General features: G+C 43.0%; 2 protein-coding genes across 12 annotated transcripts in view; one reads left to right on the forward strand and one right to left on the reverse strand.

Moving 5' to 3' along the window:
* The window catches only part of LOC115787831 (growth factor receptor-bound protein 10-like), a 40,766-nt gene extending 38,705 nt beyond the window's left edge, over positions 1–2,061 (forward strand). For all 4 annotated transcript variants that reach the window (XM_030740564.1, XM_030740565.1, XM_030740566.1 and 1 more), the window contains 2 exons: positions 113–206; positions 1,250–2,061. In XM_030740564.1, coding sequence (XP_030596424.1) covers positions 113–206; positions 1,250–1,396 — 241 coding nt within the window. In that variant the 3' untranslated portion in view covers positions 1,397–2,061. The remainder of the gene's footprint in view (positions 1–112; positions 207–1,249) is intronic.
* Positions 2,062–10,006: 7,945 nt separating this feature from the next.
* The window catches only part of LOC115788697 (triple functional domain protein), an 80,016-nt gene continuing 75,169 nt past the window's right edge, over positions 10,007–14,853 (reverse strand). For 3 of the 8 annotated variants that reach the window (XM_030741838.1, XM_030741837.1, XM_030741835.1), the window contains 8 exons: positions 14,656–14,797; positions 14,544–14,571; positions 14,020–14,182; positions 13,745–13,866; positions 13,575–13,653; positions 13,284–13,484; positions 12,816–12,954; positions 10,007–12,533 (listed from right to left, as the gene is read on the reverse strand). In XM_030741838.1, the coding sequence (XP_030597698.1) occupies positions 11,982–12,533; positions 12,816–12,954; positions 13,284–13,484; positions 13,575–13,653; positions 13,745–13,866; positions 14,020–14,182; positions 14,544–14,571; positions 14,656–14,797 (1,426 nt within the window). In that variant the 3' untranslated portion in view covers positions 10,007–11,981. Of the gene's footprint in view, positions 12,534–12,815; positions 12,955–13,283; positions 13,485–13,574; positions 13,654–13,744; positions 13,867–14,019; positions 14,183–14,543; positions 14,798–14,853 lie in introns of all 8 variants that reach the window. The other 5 variants (XM_030741834.1, XM_030741833.1, XM_030741832.1 and 2 more) reach the window with 2 other exon arrangements.

Raw genomic sequence — 14,853 nt, forward strand, 5'->3', positions numbered from 1 at the left:
TCGTGTGAAAGCTCTGGGAGGGGGAAAAAAGTATTAAAGGAAGATTATTTTGCCAAAGCAAGTCCTTACACTTTCTAGGAAGTTCTCACGATGTGTTGCCTTTTTCTTTCAGGTTATTCCTGTTGCGGGACAGTCAGAGTAATCCCAAGGCGTTCGTGCTCACCTTGTGCCACCACCAGAAGATCAAGCACTTCCAGATCCTGCCGGTCAGTGTGCTTACAAAGCAGCAAAAATGTCACTGTGCCTGTTGAGATCCACTGAAATGAGAAACGGTGTGACAGTTACACAAATTTGACTTCACGTTGTAGTCTGACTACTAAACTGCAGTCACAGTCTCAAAAACCAGCTGCTGCGGTTTGTTGGCATCACCAGCAAAGGAGCATATTTGTCCCCACAAGCAGGTCCATCTTTAAAAATAGTCTGAGATGCAGCTTAATTCTATAGTGTAAAAAACCCCTGCAGTACACTCTGCCCAACAAGCCTGCTACACTCATTTAACATCACTACCAACCCTTTTCCAAAGTACGCTGTGCTTTTTTAAGATTTAAAAATGTGTTTTGCTTGTTTTGTTGTGTTTTTTCATCCTCCCAGGCAGCCATCTGCTCAGATTTATTTGGTTGCAGGACAGAAATCAACTTGAAATGGCTCAAAGGGGAGAGATCATTCAAATTACAACAAAGACATAGTCGCATGCAGAAAGTGTTTTTGGCTTTGGTTTATTAAAAAAAATCTATTTCAGGCTCTAAGAGTACAAATTTAATTGTTTTAATATATCACTTCAAAGGAATGCAAGAAACCAAAAAACTCTCAGCTGGAGTACTCCATAGACTGAACTTCTCCATGTGTAAGAAGTGCCGAAGTATCTTAAACCTGCATTCTCTCTTATGGCCAGCAGGGGGTGAATCCTGTGGGTCCAAAAAGAAGTCTTGATTGTATCAAAGTCCATCTGAAAATGACCCTATGTCTCACCTGATTCACCACCTCAGTGAACGCTTTCCTAATAAATTTCTGGCCTAAATCTCTAGTTTTAAGTCATATTTAAAACAGCGTGATGTTAATGGTGTAAAATATTCCCCCATGTAGTGGCAAATGGGTGATCCAGCAGGATAGAGTGGCTACCATAGCTATCATCAGCATCTGTTTGCTCTCCTGTCAGATGTTAGATGTTCTTTCGTCACCTCATGAAGACCAGTCTTTGTCGTGCGGTGGCTTAACTGTCTCCTTTCCTCCCTTTGATTCTGCTCTGAAGTGCGAGGAAGACGGTCAGGTGTTCTTCAGCCTCGATGACGGCGCCACCAAGTTCACCGACCTGATCCACCTGGTGGAGTTTTACCAGCTTAACAGAGGAGTGCTGCCCTGCAAGCTCAAACACCCATGCACCGCTGTGGCCTTGTGACACTCCACCCACCCAACACTCCCCCACCCCCACCCTCTTCTTTGCACACCTCGCTCCCCTTCTGTCCCCGTTACCCTTTCCCTTACCAACGCAGTGGGTTTGAGAAGATGGAGAAAAGTTGCATCTTGTTTTGGAGATGTGAACTCTGCAGGAGCCGGCACTGGAGGTTTGATGTCCCCAGCGGGCCACGTTTGCCTCCACCTCACTGCTGTTTGGATGTTTGAATGAGAGCTGTTGGGACAAGCCAAGTGTAGGAGATTGTGGTCTTTTGTGGTTGTTTTGTTATTCATGTTCAGACCCCGAAGAAAGGCCACGTGTTGCGAAACCACAAGACGGCTACAATATGTTTCCAGCGGGTCTCTTGGATGGATCCCTCGTTCAGAGTCCCCGACCCTTCAGCCTCACCCACCTTCCCCATCCTCCAGGCCTGATAAGCTGTGGTGCCCGCCCCACCCTCGCTACTGAGGTGGGCGGGGAGCGCCACCCTCTGACTTCCTCAATGATCATCAGGGATGGACGGGAACCTCCCTGGGTCTTATCAAACTCGATCCAGGAGTTTTCTCAACCTGTGCAGTCCAGTCTGGATAAGCTGACATCCTGCCCTCTCCCCCCCCGTGTCCTGACCCACAGTCCCCTGATGCAACCCCAATCCCGCGTCCACACAAGCTCAGAGAAAAGTCGGGAGAGGAAAAGAGAAGTCTCTAAATTCAAGACGAGCAGAGCAGCGGCAAGGGTTTGCTACAAGGACAGAGGAATGTTTATCAGGAAGGCTGTACAAGCCTCTCTTGTAGAGTTGATTACTTGATGTCATTTTAATGCTGTTTTATTACTGTTGATTCAATGAAGAACTTGTTTTGCACTCCCAGGCGGACAGACGACAGCTCTTTAGCTAAGAGAAGCTGCCTCCTCTTCCTCCTTCACTCCCCTTCTGAAAAGCACGCATGTGAATTTCCATCAGCTGATTGGATTACGGTGGTGTGGGAGCAGAGTCGCAGCTCATCGTGCAGTGCCTTTCAGTAAGGTTTAGGAATATCTTCACTCCCCCCCCTCCTCCCGTGTGTGTCGTACCACCAAGACCACACCAATTAAAAACATGAATGTGCTCTTGAACCAGCTGTAGTGTCTCAAGACTTTGAGGAAGAAGAGGAAGTTTGGTAAATAGACTCACTTAAAAGTGTGTCCAACCCAATTTTGGTCATTTTGTTTTTAATCTAAAGGGTTCTTTTATCTGTTGGTGAATTTGTCTTTGAATGCTTTCTTTTACTAAATCATTTCTGAGCTCTCTGCTTGCACATCTTAAATCAGCCTGATTTGTTATCGATGGGTCGGAGCTGTCGTGTTTGGATTCTGACCACTGTTCCCTCATTGAAAGCAACAAAAGCACTCTCGTAACTTTTATGAAAAAATTTTAAATATGGAATTTGAACAAATGACTTGAAATGTGAAATCAGTTGACTGTGCATCAACAAGCAGTCGAATGAGCTTCACACGCCTTAAGTGGAAATTGTGAGCCTTGTGTATAATAATTGAAACTATGTTTTAAAAAAAAAAAATGCACATACATTAACACATTTGGGATTTCTTTTTTCCAGGGGTGGTGGAAAGACATCGTGTGTGGGGAGAAATGGTGTGAGAGTTTGGGAAACAGTCTTATTTGCTTTCTTGTCAAGAAAATGAACACTCATACAGTATCTGTATGTTAAATATGAGGCTACTGCTAGCCTGACTGGCTACCTTGGCTCTGCACAGAGGTTATAAAACCTGCCTGCCGGCACCTTTAAAGCTCAGTAATCAATAAGTCGATCAACATCTTGCTGGAAACAACAATTTGTGCAAGTTATGTGGTGCTTTGCTGAGCTAAGCTGGCTGGCTGCAGACTGCTAGCTAGCTTTTCACATACCCAGCTAGCTTCACATCTCAGCCTTCTCGTCTAACACTCAGCAGGAAAGCAAAGAAAATGTATTTTCCAAAAACTCTCTTAAAGATTTCTTTAAGTTAAAAATCCACTTGAACACAACTTAGAAAACATGTACTGGTGATACAATCTCAAAGTCTGGATGAAACGAATCAACACTATATTTAGATATTTCCGTCAACTGCATTTAGCGCTGGTGCTGATCATCGGTGGGGTCATTAAATTGCAATGGAGCAGAAAGGGCTTCTTTCATGAAACTCAACTAAACTGTAATTTTGCTGCCATCATACAACAACAAATCCACTGCTACATATGAAGCTACCATTACAGAGGTGTGGCATTTTTAATTGCACCAGGCCGTTGTTTGAGTAAATTAAGTGGCTAGCAAATTAATCAGCAAGTTTTTTGTTTTTTTTTGAAAAAGTATAAGTATTCAATAATTGAAGCTCTCAAAGCGCAGATTTTTCTCATCCTTTAATAAACTAAATATCCAGGTTTCAGTTTCAAGGAGTCACCTTTGGCTCATGAGATTTTTTTTTCCACTATTGAGGTTTTGCTGACACGCAACCGATTGCCATGTAACATTAACTTGTTGGCCATTTTGGACATGTGACAGTATAGGATCAAGTGAATAAAGCCCCAATCACACAGGCCTAGAGTCTGGTTTGTGACCATGTGGAAACCACCGGTTGTGAGGGGAAAATGAGCATTTCCTGACCGGTTCCAAGTGCAGTCGCTGGGGAAATGATTGTTAAAGTCCCAGTCACGCAGGCCTATAGACTGGTCAGTGACCCCTATTTTTTCCTACCCATCTGCCACTAGGGAAAAATGCTGGAAACTGAAAAGTGCGACACAAAGTGGAAGTGGGGAACATTTGCCTTCAAGAAAAAATTGTGCCTTTTGAAACATGTTGGTTGCAGTTCTGAGGCACAACCTTTACTAAGCAAACCTCCGTTTTTGCTTTGTGTTACACTTTTTCAAGATTTACTACTGCTTGGCCAGTAGTAACTGAGAGCTTGCAGACAAGCAGGAAAAACTACAGGAAAGCCACCAAAGTAATCACTGGGGGGGGGGGGGGGGGGGGGTTTGGTGCATCACCTTATTTATAACCAGTCAGGGAATACACATTCCCCTAGGCAACCAGTTGTTGTATCACGTCCAGCATGACATCACGTGAGAAATCTCAATACACAGAGTAACCAAAATGTTCTAAACTGTATTGAAATATTGAAAATGAGCACTGGTTGGCCTGCAGGTCCAACTCCTGTGATGACAGGTCTCACAGAAAACAGTTGTCACAAGAACATGTCCTAAAACACGAAAACATGTTCGCATTTTTGCTGTTTCAGGTCCCTTGTCCAGAAGTCAGTGAGTTTTTGGTTTATATATTTTGTTGTAAACCATAACATATGTAAGCGAATGCTGTGAATTGTGACTTATGAAGCAGATGTGTTACAGAGAAGGTGGTCACAGAAGCTTAGTATGGTGTTGATATCAAGCAACCGTGGCATAGTTTGTTTTTAGCCCAACATTAGGATTTTACCATAAAAATGGGATAAGTTTTTGATTCAGTATCAAAAGCTTTTTTTTTTTTTCCCCTCCCACAGATTTTATTTTCTTTTGATCCTATTGGCTCTTTGTTGAGGGAATCAGGGCGATGGTAACTTTTGGGTTCACGTACAGAGGGTCGTCCCTTTGGCGCTTCTTTCTGGTAGTTGTTGAAAGCATTCTGGGAAGTGAAGTGAAAACAAGACATGGCAGGTAAAGTAGAACGAGTTGGTCTATTGGAGGAAAAAAAAAAGAGCTGTCACTATTTAAGTCTGTTATTATATTCATTGTGTGTAGGAGAAAGGGCCACTTGATGCTGTCGCTGGGACTCGGCACAGAGATCAGTTCCACAAAATTAGATTCACATAAAAATTTCCCTCTAAGTAGCTTAAACAGATCATGTGATCATCATTTTCGATCATATTTATAGTAACAGGAAAAAGATGCCCGAGAAGTCCTTTTATCAGTCCTGCTGTCATGTAAACCAGCTGAACGCATGTGACATGACACCTGCTTAACTTTGCACTGCACCCCTCCCGCCCTCACCTGCACCTTCCGTCCATCCTACACCAGATTCACAGGGTTAGAGGGAGGTCATCAGACTCTAAGCGCTGACACTGACACACACGAGCCACTGCCGCCACCAGCCAACTAATCGCGTGACTTAACCGACTCACCAGCTCTGCACTCCACCAATCAGGCCTTTCTGGTCAGTCAGGTCAGACTCTCTCCAGGGATTGGATAATGCTTGAATCCCCCGCCCCCCCTCTCCCACCTGTGTCCAGCCTGTAAGCTATATGACCCTGTGGTGAATGTGTGTGCTTGTGTGTAGATGACCAGACTGTTATATTCACACTTCAGGAACTCTGCCGGTAAACCCGCTCGCCTTTCAGAGACCGTAAGAAGAAGGTTGCTTGTTGGTTGGGTAAAGTTGGGGGTAAGGTGTAGATTTATAGGAGACAGGAGATTGGCTGGAGGTTTCCCAGAATTCCCAATCCTCAGTTTAGGTTCTTCCCTATCTGTCAGAGGATACAAAGCCACGTCGCTATGGGTCAGCGGGGGCAAAATCGCCGTCCTCCCTCCATTTTTAATCACTGTGCTACAATGCAATCTTTCACAGAAGTCCAATCATATGAATATACCAGTATAAAGTATCTTTTGTTTTCTAAGTATGTGAAGCTATCGAGAAGATGTAGATCTAACACTGTACCTAGGTCACAGATCACTATGTGTGTTATGCTTTTGCTCATAACTCCATGTAAAATGAAGAATGATTTATTTTGTCCTTTTTTTTTTTCATTATTTGATTGTGTGTATATTGACATTATTGTGTATTTTCTTTGGTTTGCCACAAAATGACCTTTTATATATACAAGTATATATATAAAAAGAATATACCACAGCATATACAGTATTAAATTAAACTTTTTAAAAATTTTAAGAGATCAAACTGGACTTTTGGCATGTGTCAAATTTCTGCATTTCAGTTGTGTTTATAAGCTGACAGCCTGTCGGAGTCTCTGCCAGCTTCCAAGTCTGATGCTCTTCTGTTTCAGTATTCCCTATCTGTCATTTACACTCCAGTAAATGTTTGGATATTAATCTTCCTCACACACACACACAGCATTGGTTTTTGATGAAGAGCGCACACGCCAACACTTAAGCTTTTCATCACAGTTTTTCTTTTTGCTATTCTCTCGCAGCAGGTGCCTCTTTCTGAAACGGTCACAGCTCCCCAGGTGCCGTCCGTCCACTCTCACACTGCACTCACTTCGAGTTAGCTGTGACTGTCAAATGCAAACTTACTGGAATTAAATCCTAAAGTCAACATCACATGTCAGTCCCATGGAGTTTGGTGAATTACACCTGGGTGTTAGTTGTGTTTTATTGTTGAATTGAAGTCACCATCAGCTGAAGTCCAATAAAATTTTGAGGAGAAAAAAAAGAGTAAATGAACTGTAATAAGTCTCCCCCCCCACATACCCCCGCTGTGCTTTGCTTCACTCTGTCTGTACGACTCCTGGATCTACATTGTATCCTGTTCAGGTATTTTTGTACAAATAAGGGACTGATATATTCTCTGTTTATTGGAAATTAGAATAAAAGACAACATTGCTATAAACCAACATGGCTGAAGTGCTGCTCTGTTGTTCTTTCCTTCCCACAAACTCAAAAATGAGCTTCCTCTTGCTGTTTGAAGTTTGAAATATAATGTATATGTTTAGACCCTTTGTACACTTTGGCTGTATTTATCTGAAGTGGAGAGTAAACGACATGGAGGATTTCATGCTGCTGTTATAATATATACTAATGATATGCAGCCTCTTTCTCACGCCTGATTGGCTTAGCCTAATCATGTGATCATATTGTGCCCTGTGATTGACTGTACCTTCTTGACCATTATTGTGGAGTTTCGCGTGGTCTGCGTGGGTTTCCTCCAGTCCAAAGACATGCGGTTAGCGGGGTTAAGTTAATTGGTCGTTCTAAATTGCCCGTGTGAATGTCTCTCTGTGATAAGCTGGTGACCTGTCCACAGTGTGCACCCTACCTCTTGCCCCATGACAGCTGGGATAGCCTCCAGCCCCCACGCAACCTTGAAAACTGTTTATGTCCTTGTTTTCCTGGACCCTCCTGTGACCCATTAAATTAGCATTCATGGCTGAATAAGCAGGAAAAAACAGAGGAGGGACATTTTGGCTGTTTTACTCTGCATAAGACTGCAGCTAGCTTGTGCTGCACAGAAGCTGTTGAAGTCAGTTCCGTGTGAGGCACGTGAAGAGGTGAACCGTCACCAGTTTTAAGTTCAGTTTTAAAAAGTACTGGAACATCCCACTGCACGTGAACGCCCCAGTGTCAGAAACCTGCTGCTCCGAGTCACACAAGTTCAAATACTGCACCAGATGGTGCAAAGATCTATTCACAAATAGGTGGTTCTAACTGGTCCTTAATATGTATTAAGAGTGGAAACTGTGAGTACTCTAATGTGCATTTAAACTGTAACACTGTATCAAGTTTTTAAACCCTCATTTGTGGACATCTGGAGAATAAATAATAATTTTACGGTATTACAGCAGCAAAAATAGTAACCCAGGATTAGAAAATTACATATGCTACTTGCTTCAGTTTTTATTATATACTCATTAACTAGAGATACATTCAGCTGCTCCCTTATTTCCCAAGTGGTCACCACAGCAAATGGATCCACGTGTCTGATTTGGCACAGATTCCCAGCTATCATCAAACCAGCTTATGACCCTTTGAGGCTGGGTATTGTGTATCCTCCCAGAATCAGTCAGAGGATCTTTGGCATGTTTATTTCATTCAGTATTGATAAAGATATCTGAGGCAGGAAACAGAGATGAGACAGCTGAGAGACAAATGAATGATGGAAAGATTGAGGAGAGTGATTAAACCAGTATAAGAGGAGGTAGGATTATGGTTCTTGTGCTCTTCAAACAGTACAGAATGTCAGAAGCAGGGCTCTCTTCCTCTCTCTCTGTATTACTCTGAGGTTTGTAAAGCAGCCTCCTCTCAGTGTAAGTGAAGAGCCACTTGAGGGCAGTGCAGACCAGATATTTGACTAGAACCTGAAAAGGCTGCTTTTATAGCTCTTAAAAGGCAGATTTTTGAGTAGATCTATTATAAAAAAAACAAAAAAAACAAAAATTCCTTCTTTTGCATCAAATTAGAGAAGCTTAGTTTGCTTCACTACCAGTGATCACATGTTTTCAGTGAATAATAAAGCCAGGCCGATAACTGGGAGTTTCATGGTATAGGTGTGTATGTGTGTGCGTTTAAAATAAACATTCATACTAAAGAAAGTGACAAATTAAAGGAGAAACAGTTAAAATTAAAAAAACATACGCTATATGAACAAAAGTATTGGGCCACACCTCTTAATCTTGAGGTGTTTTCAGTCCCATTGTCACAGGTGTATAAAATCAAGCACCTAGCCATGAAGTCTGCCTTTACAAACATCTGTGAAATCACAGGTTGTTCCAAACAGCTCCCTGAATTCGTACTGGAACTGATGCCACTGTTGGAACAAGTCAGTTTGTGACATTTCTTCCCTCCTAAATATTCCATGATCAGCTGTAAGTGGAAGCATTTAGGAACCAATGCAACTCATCCATGAAGTGAACCACACAGATGGGCTGCCGAGCGTGTCTACAGCATGTAAAAGTTGCCAGTGGTAGGCTGACTCAGTAAGTGCAGCGCTCCAAACCTCCTCTGACATTAACATCAGCCCAAAAACTGTAAGCCAGGAGCTGGGTTTCCATGACTGAGCAGCTCCTGCAGGTGTAATGTGTAGGGGGCCCAGTAGTTTTGTCCATATAGAGTATTTTCATATAAAGCAGGAAGATTAATGAAATCATTTGATGAAAAATGAATTTATTATTAATTCTGTCACCTGGAGGTTATTCTAATGAAAACTGTTTTTATGTTCCTTAAAGAGAAGCAAATTAAAGTGTGAGCCTGAATGCTCAGAGTTGAAAAGTGCTGTTTAAGTACCAGTCCATTTACCGTTTACCCTCAAGTGTCAGGGCTGGGAGTTTTTCTGAAACAGACCCCAGAGCTCAGTCCAGCTGAAATTTGACTGGTAATGCAGTGTGGAAGCATAAAATCCCGCCAGCAGAGTGCTGCGGCATACAGATACTTACAGGAGATGGCTGACGAACATCAACCGGCTCCTTTCAATGTGGACGAGCAGCGGATCTACTCTGAACCCCTCCTGAATGACCGAACTCCACCATCAAACAGTGGAATTCTCTCTAATTTAGACCTCTTAGAGCACAAACAAGTTTATTTTCCAAAGTAGAACCAAATTTAAAAAATATAATCAGGTTTTTGAAAGTTTTAAATCATTGCAAGTATTAAGTATATATAAAATATTACTGCATGTAATTTGAATACTGAATGGTACACAAACATACCGCTCACATGTCTAAATGCAGAGAAAGGAAAACCACAACAGTGGCAAACGCACGATGGAAAAAAATGAACAAATTCTGGAAAATTTTATGTTGCCCAGTCTCCTCAAAACTGGCTTTAACGTGTGTTTCTTTTATTCTGGCTTTGCAAAGACATCCATCCATGAAAATAAATAAATATAAACAAATACAAAAGAACGTAAATGCCAAACAGCGTCCGTGTGTTCATTACGTTTAATTTTCAAATAAGTGATGGCAAAATGACAATATTTACAAGAGAATATGTATGATTTGTACAAAGAAATATACATGCAAAAATAAAAAAAAAACAAAACAAAAATGTAGCAAACAAGCAAATTATGAAACAAAATGGAGAACAAAGACAAACGCAACAAAAACAATGAAGAAAAAAATGAAAAACAAACCTAGTCTGAGGTATCCAGTCCAGTTTCCTTGTTTTTAATTGGCCTGTGCCACCTTTTGAAATAAATAAAAAAAGGTTAACAGAGGGCTGATTTAATCAAAACCCCATACAGGATTAATGTGTGCTAATTACTGGTTAGTTACCATTTAAAGATCCTTTTTTTGTTTGTTTTTTTTTTTAATGGAAGAAATATTTTGGCAATGTATCTGTACATAAAGTGAGAACACCTTTTAGTAAGTAAAATCTTGCATTCAACTCCACCCAAGAGCAAATTTCAGTTCTTTAATCTCCTGCCTTTTAAATAAAAGGTATAACGAGAGTAAACTAAAAGTGTTCCTCCGACATTTACTCGTGTAAACAACCATTTAACGTGGTCGTAGATTGCCTAACTCAAGTGAAATGTACTCACAATAAAACCATTTCTTTATTAAAGTACTATAAAGCTAGAGCAACTTTGGTGTACCAATACTACAGAGGCATACAGTACAAAAAGTGTTAAATTAGTTTTGATCAAAACATGATGATTGTAGATCGTGACCTCTAACGTGGCCCCGCCCGGCAGTCGTTAACACTCGGCGATCAAATAAACACAAACTACCAGCAGTGCTTGCAGTACCAAGTACATGCTTTTCTCTAGATTTATTACAGATACAACAGATGTCTTCATAAATAGTTGCATAAAATGTTAAAGCCGCAACATTGCACATGATAATCAAAACATAACATACAATGAGTGCATTTACAGTAAAATCAATCTTCCGCCGCCTCCACATTCAGCCCCCCCCCCTCATCCGACAGTCTCGAGTCCTCTGCAAATGTGAGGGGGGTGGAGGCAGAAGTCTCTATACAGGGTAAGGCTTAAACATGTCATATCTGCGCAACACGAGTTTTGTTCTAGGAAAAGCGAAACGATGAACGTCTATTGTTTCTTCTTGGATCGGACAGTGCAGCATTGTTACTCGCGACGTGGTCATCATGGTATCTTAGATTAGGGTACATTATGTAAGCGCAGCCATCGAAAAAGCTCTGTATAAATGTCTCAAGCTGATAGGCTCAGTCGCCGTCTCCGGGTGTCTCCGGAGTTCAAGGTAACACGTGAACCTTCAACTGAGGAGCATTTTCTAATGTGACGGGAGGGTTTTTTCCCCCCCTCCCTTTTAAACGCAGAGACAGTGCTGTGCCTTTCTATACACTGTTTCTATAAGAAAGGGCTGCTTCTCAAAAGTATCCGAGTTACCGTTTTAGTGTAAAAGAGCAAAAACACCGTCTGGAGGGTGGTCTGCTCTCTGTGACGAGCTTCGTTGGCATCATTTTTCTCCTGGAAGTCCTGCGCCTGTGCAGTGGCGTCAAGGCTCGATCAAGTGGCTCTTCTGATCAGCTTCAACTCTTACAGAGGAAAATAACTTACTTCATAATAGGCTTTTTTTTTTTTAATGTTTTTGTTCACTTAACTACAAAAATCTGTGTTTGAGACGAAACCAGCAAGCAGCAGTAGACAAGGGCATCCATTCATTTATGATTGGTGTGAACTCAGTTCTCTAGGGCTCTGATTGGCTTAAGACCTCAGCAGGTCTCAACTGAACTACCTAAAAGATAAAAGGATTTTAATTTAGTTGAAAGTTTGCGAAAGAGGACGAGATCAGCATTCATTGTTTCTCCTTGTTTTTTTTTTGTTTTTTTTTAAACATCTAGACCGTAAAGAGACTCATTCCAGAGGAACCTGCAGCCTCAGTCAGTGGTGATCGGAGCGCTGAGGCTGAGAGCTTTTCAAACTCGAGGCTGAATGCGACTATGAATAAAGCTCCTCACTCCTCCAATGGGCCGGGCATCAGTCTGATGTTTTCTCCTGTCAATGAAGGAAATGAGGCGGGAGGTGTCCAAGCAGCCTTCTGCCTGGCCATGACCTTGGCCAGCCTGCAGCCACGGTTCCTGGAGGCAGATACCGGCCGGAGGCCTTCTACCCGGGTCAGTCTTCAGAAGCAGGCAGACAAAGTCCCGGGCGCCCTGGCTGACGCCCTGGAAATAATCCCTGGGGAAGCTGAAGTCCAGCCTGCAGATGTTCAGGCAGGTCTCCTCTGCACTCTCATCGAGAAAGGGGGAGGCGCCGCTCAGCAGCACGTAGGTGACCACACCCAGACTCCACAGGTCAGAGGTCAGCGACACGGGCTCTCCGAGGACCAGCTCTGGGGAGGCAAACTCGGGACTGCCCAACAGAGGGTGAACATAGTGGGCGCTGTTGAGCTGCACGGCGTCACCAAAGTCTGAGAGTTTGACTATTGGCTGGCCGCTGGCAGTGTGGGACACCAGCAGGTTCTCAGGCTGCAACGAGAGCAAAGACAGTACAGGCTCATGTGCTAGATTCATCATCAGGTTCTACACGACCGTTAAACCTCTGGACAGCCTGCACAAGTCAAAGGTCAGCGACACCTGCATTGATGAGTAACTCACACATGTTATAAAGAACACTCAACAAAGATACTCTCACTGCATGAAGAGGCTGAACTTCAGTTTCAGACAAGAAGAAAAATCACATCTATCTTTAACCTTTTTATGTCTGCGCAAATCCTTTCACATACACATAATAATGGCAATGGGACTCACTTTTACGTCCAAGTGTACTATTCTGCAGTTGTGCAAGTAATGTAAAGCTTCTAAAACGTTCCGCAAGTAGCCAGCCACTTTCTCCTCTGTCAGATTCCCCCAGCTCACTATGTAGTCCAGCAGACGGCCTTGGTCAGCCCTGAAACCCAAAGTACAACATCAGGTAGGAGATACAGCATATCGGAGCTCTGTACGTACACTATAGTGCCAAAAGTATTCGCTCATCTGCCTTCACATGCATAAGAATTGAGTGATGTCCTATTCTAAATCCATAGGGGTTAATATGATGTCGGCCCACCATTTTGCAGCTATAACAGCTTCAACTTTTCTGGGAAGGCTTTTATACACCTGTGGCCATGAAAGTGACTGGAAAACCTGAATTCAATGATTTAGATGGATGAATGAATACTTCTGGCAATATAGAGTCTGTAGAGTTTCATTCCATGTGTGTGTTTGGTGTTTACTCACATCTCCAGGACCAGGGCATAGCTGCTGGGAGTTTCATAGGTGTCTATGAGGCTGACTATGTGTGGGTGCTGGAGTCTCTGGAGCAGATTGAGTTCCTGGGTCACCTGGTCTCTCCTCATCAGCTTCTTGTTGACATGTTTCACAGCCACCGTGCGTTTGGTGCCCCGGTGGTCACAACGTTTGACAACAGAGAAACGACCCCTGACGAGAAAACACAGCCGCTTAGTTTACTTTAAGTGGTTTTTGTCGTCATTATTTTTAGATTCTGTATTATTAAGGCGTGCCCATTACCTTCCCAGTTCAACCACCTCAGTGTAGTGAGACTCAAAGTTATCCTTCCAGCTCACTCGGACCCCATCAGTGGACACGGCTGAGGCACGTGAAAACCCAGTCAGCAGGAGGTTTATTTACAGAGGGACTGAATCACATATATTTCATCATTTCATTGTCTGTATTCTCACCCAACACTCTGAGGCTAGCTGATGATGTCACACTGCCCAGCTCGTTGGTGGCAACACAAGTGTAAACGCCATCATCCTCAGAGGCTACGCCGATTATCCGCAGAGTCGCTTCACCCGTATCACTGAAACAAAACACACGTTCCTTTACTCGTCTATTCCGTTACAAAAGCAATCAGTTTAGCTCGATGGGGCAGTAGGTCAGCAGTAACTGTGACGGCATGTGTTTGCTGGACTCGTTGCAGAAAAGCAAAAAAACACCCTACGCATTTTCTTACCTGTAGGCGATGCTGAAGTGTCCGTTGTTGGTGAGGTTGCTCTGGTTGGGTCCTTTCCAGCTGACGGTAGCCCGGGGTCGCCCACAAACCTTACACCTGAGGGTGACGCTCTCTCCGTTGTCACATGTCACGTCACTCAGAGGTACAAGGAACTCAGGGGGAACTGAAAGGAAAGAAAGGTGCAACTTTAAATGTTTAAAGAACAATCTAGATTTGTTTTTGTCACTGACAGACTTCCAGCTCCTCGGTACAGGTCTATGCAATGTCAGATCGAGCCAATGAGAGAACAGCCTGATTACAACTATGGAAAATTTGCAGATAGCAAGTGAGCATCAAGTCTTGCCTCCACCACCCTCTACCCAGTCTCGCCTAAACCAAACTGATATCTGCAGTACAGTGAAGATAAATCTGATACAGAAGCTCCTGTTGAGTGCTATTGTGGCAAAAGAAAACTTGGAACAGTGTTTGGAGACCTGGACACTGTCCGAAGTAGATGTGTGAAAAAGGCCAGAGTTAAAACTCACCATCATAGATGTAGTTTGGATTTAGAAGCTGGAAAGAAAGACAAACACAAGTCAAATGGGGAAAAGACCGCCACCTAGAGGCATCGCTATAGAGTCTTGAAGTGAAACTCACCTTTACAGAAACTTTATTGGCCAGGCCATCTCTGGACTTCCTGTAACCGTTTTCCAGCTTGTTCTCTTTCTTTGCCTCCTTCTCCTTTTTCTCAGACTTCTTCCGAATCCGCAGGGACGTGTGCCAAGATGAAGACTTCCTACTAGAAGAATGAAAATGCCACCACTGAGGTCCGTGTCTTGATAAAAAAGGCAGGTG

This window comes from Archocentrus centrarchus, chromosome 11 (genome assembly GCF_007364275.1).
Source record: "Archocentrus centrarchus isolate MPI-CPG fArcCen1 chromosome 11, fArcCen1, whole genome shotgun sequence".
Taxonomy (NCBI): Eukaryota; Metazoa; Chordata; class Actinopteri; order Cichliformes; family Cichlidae; genus Archocentrus; species Archocentrus centrarchus.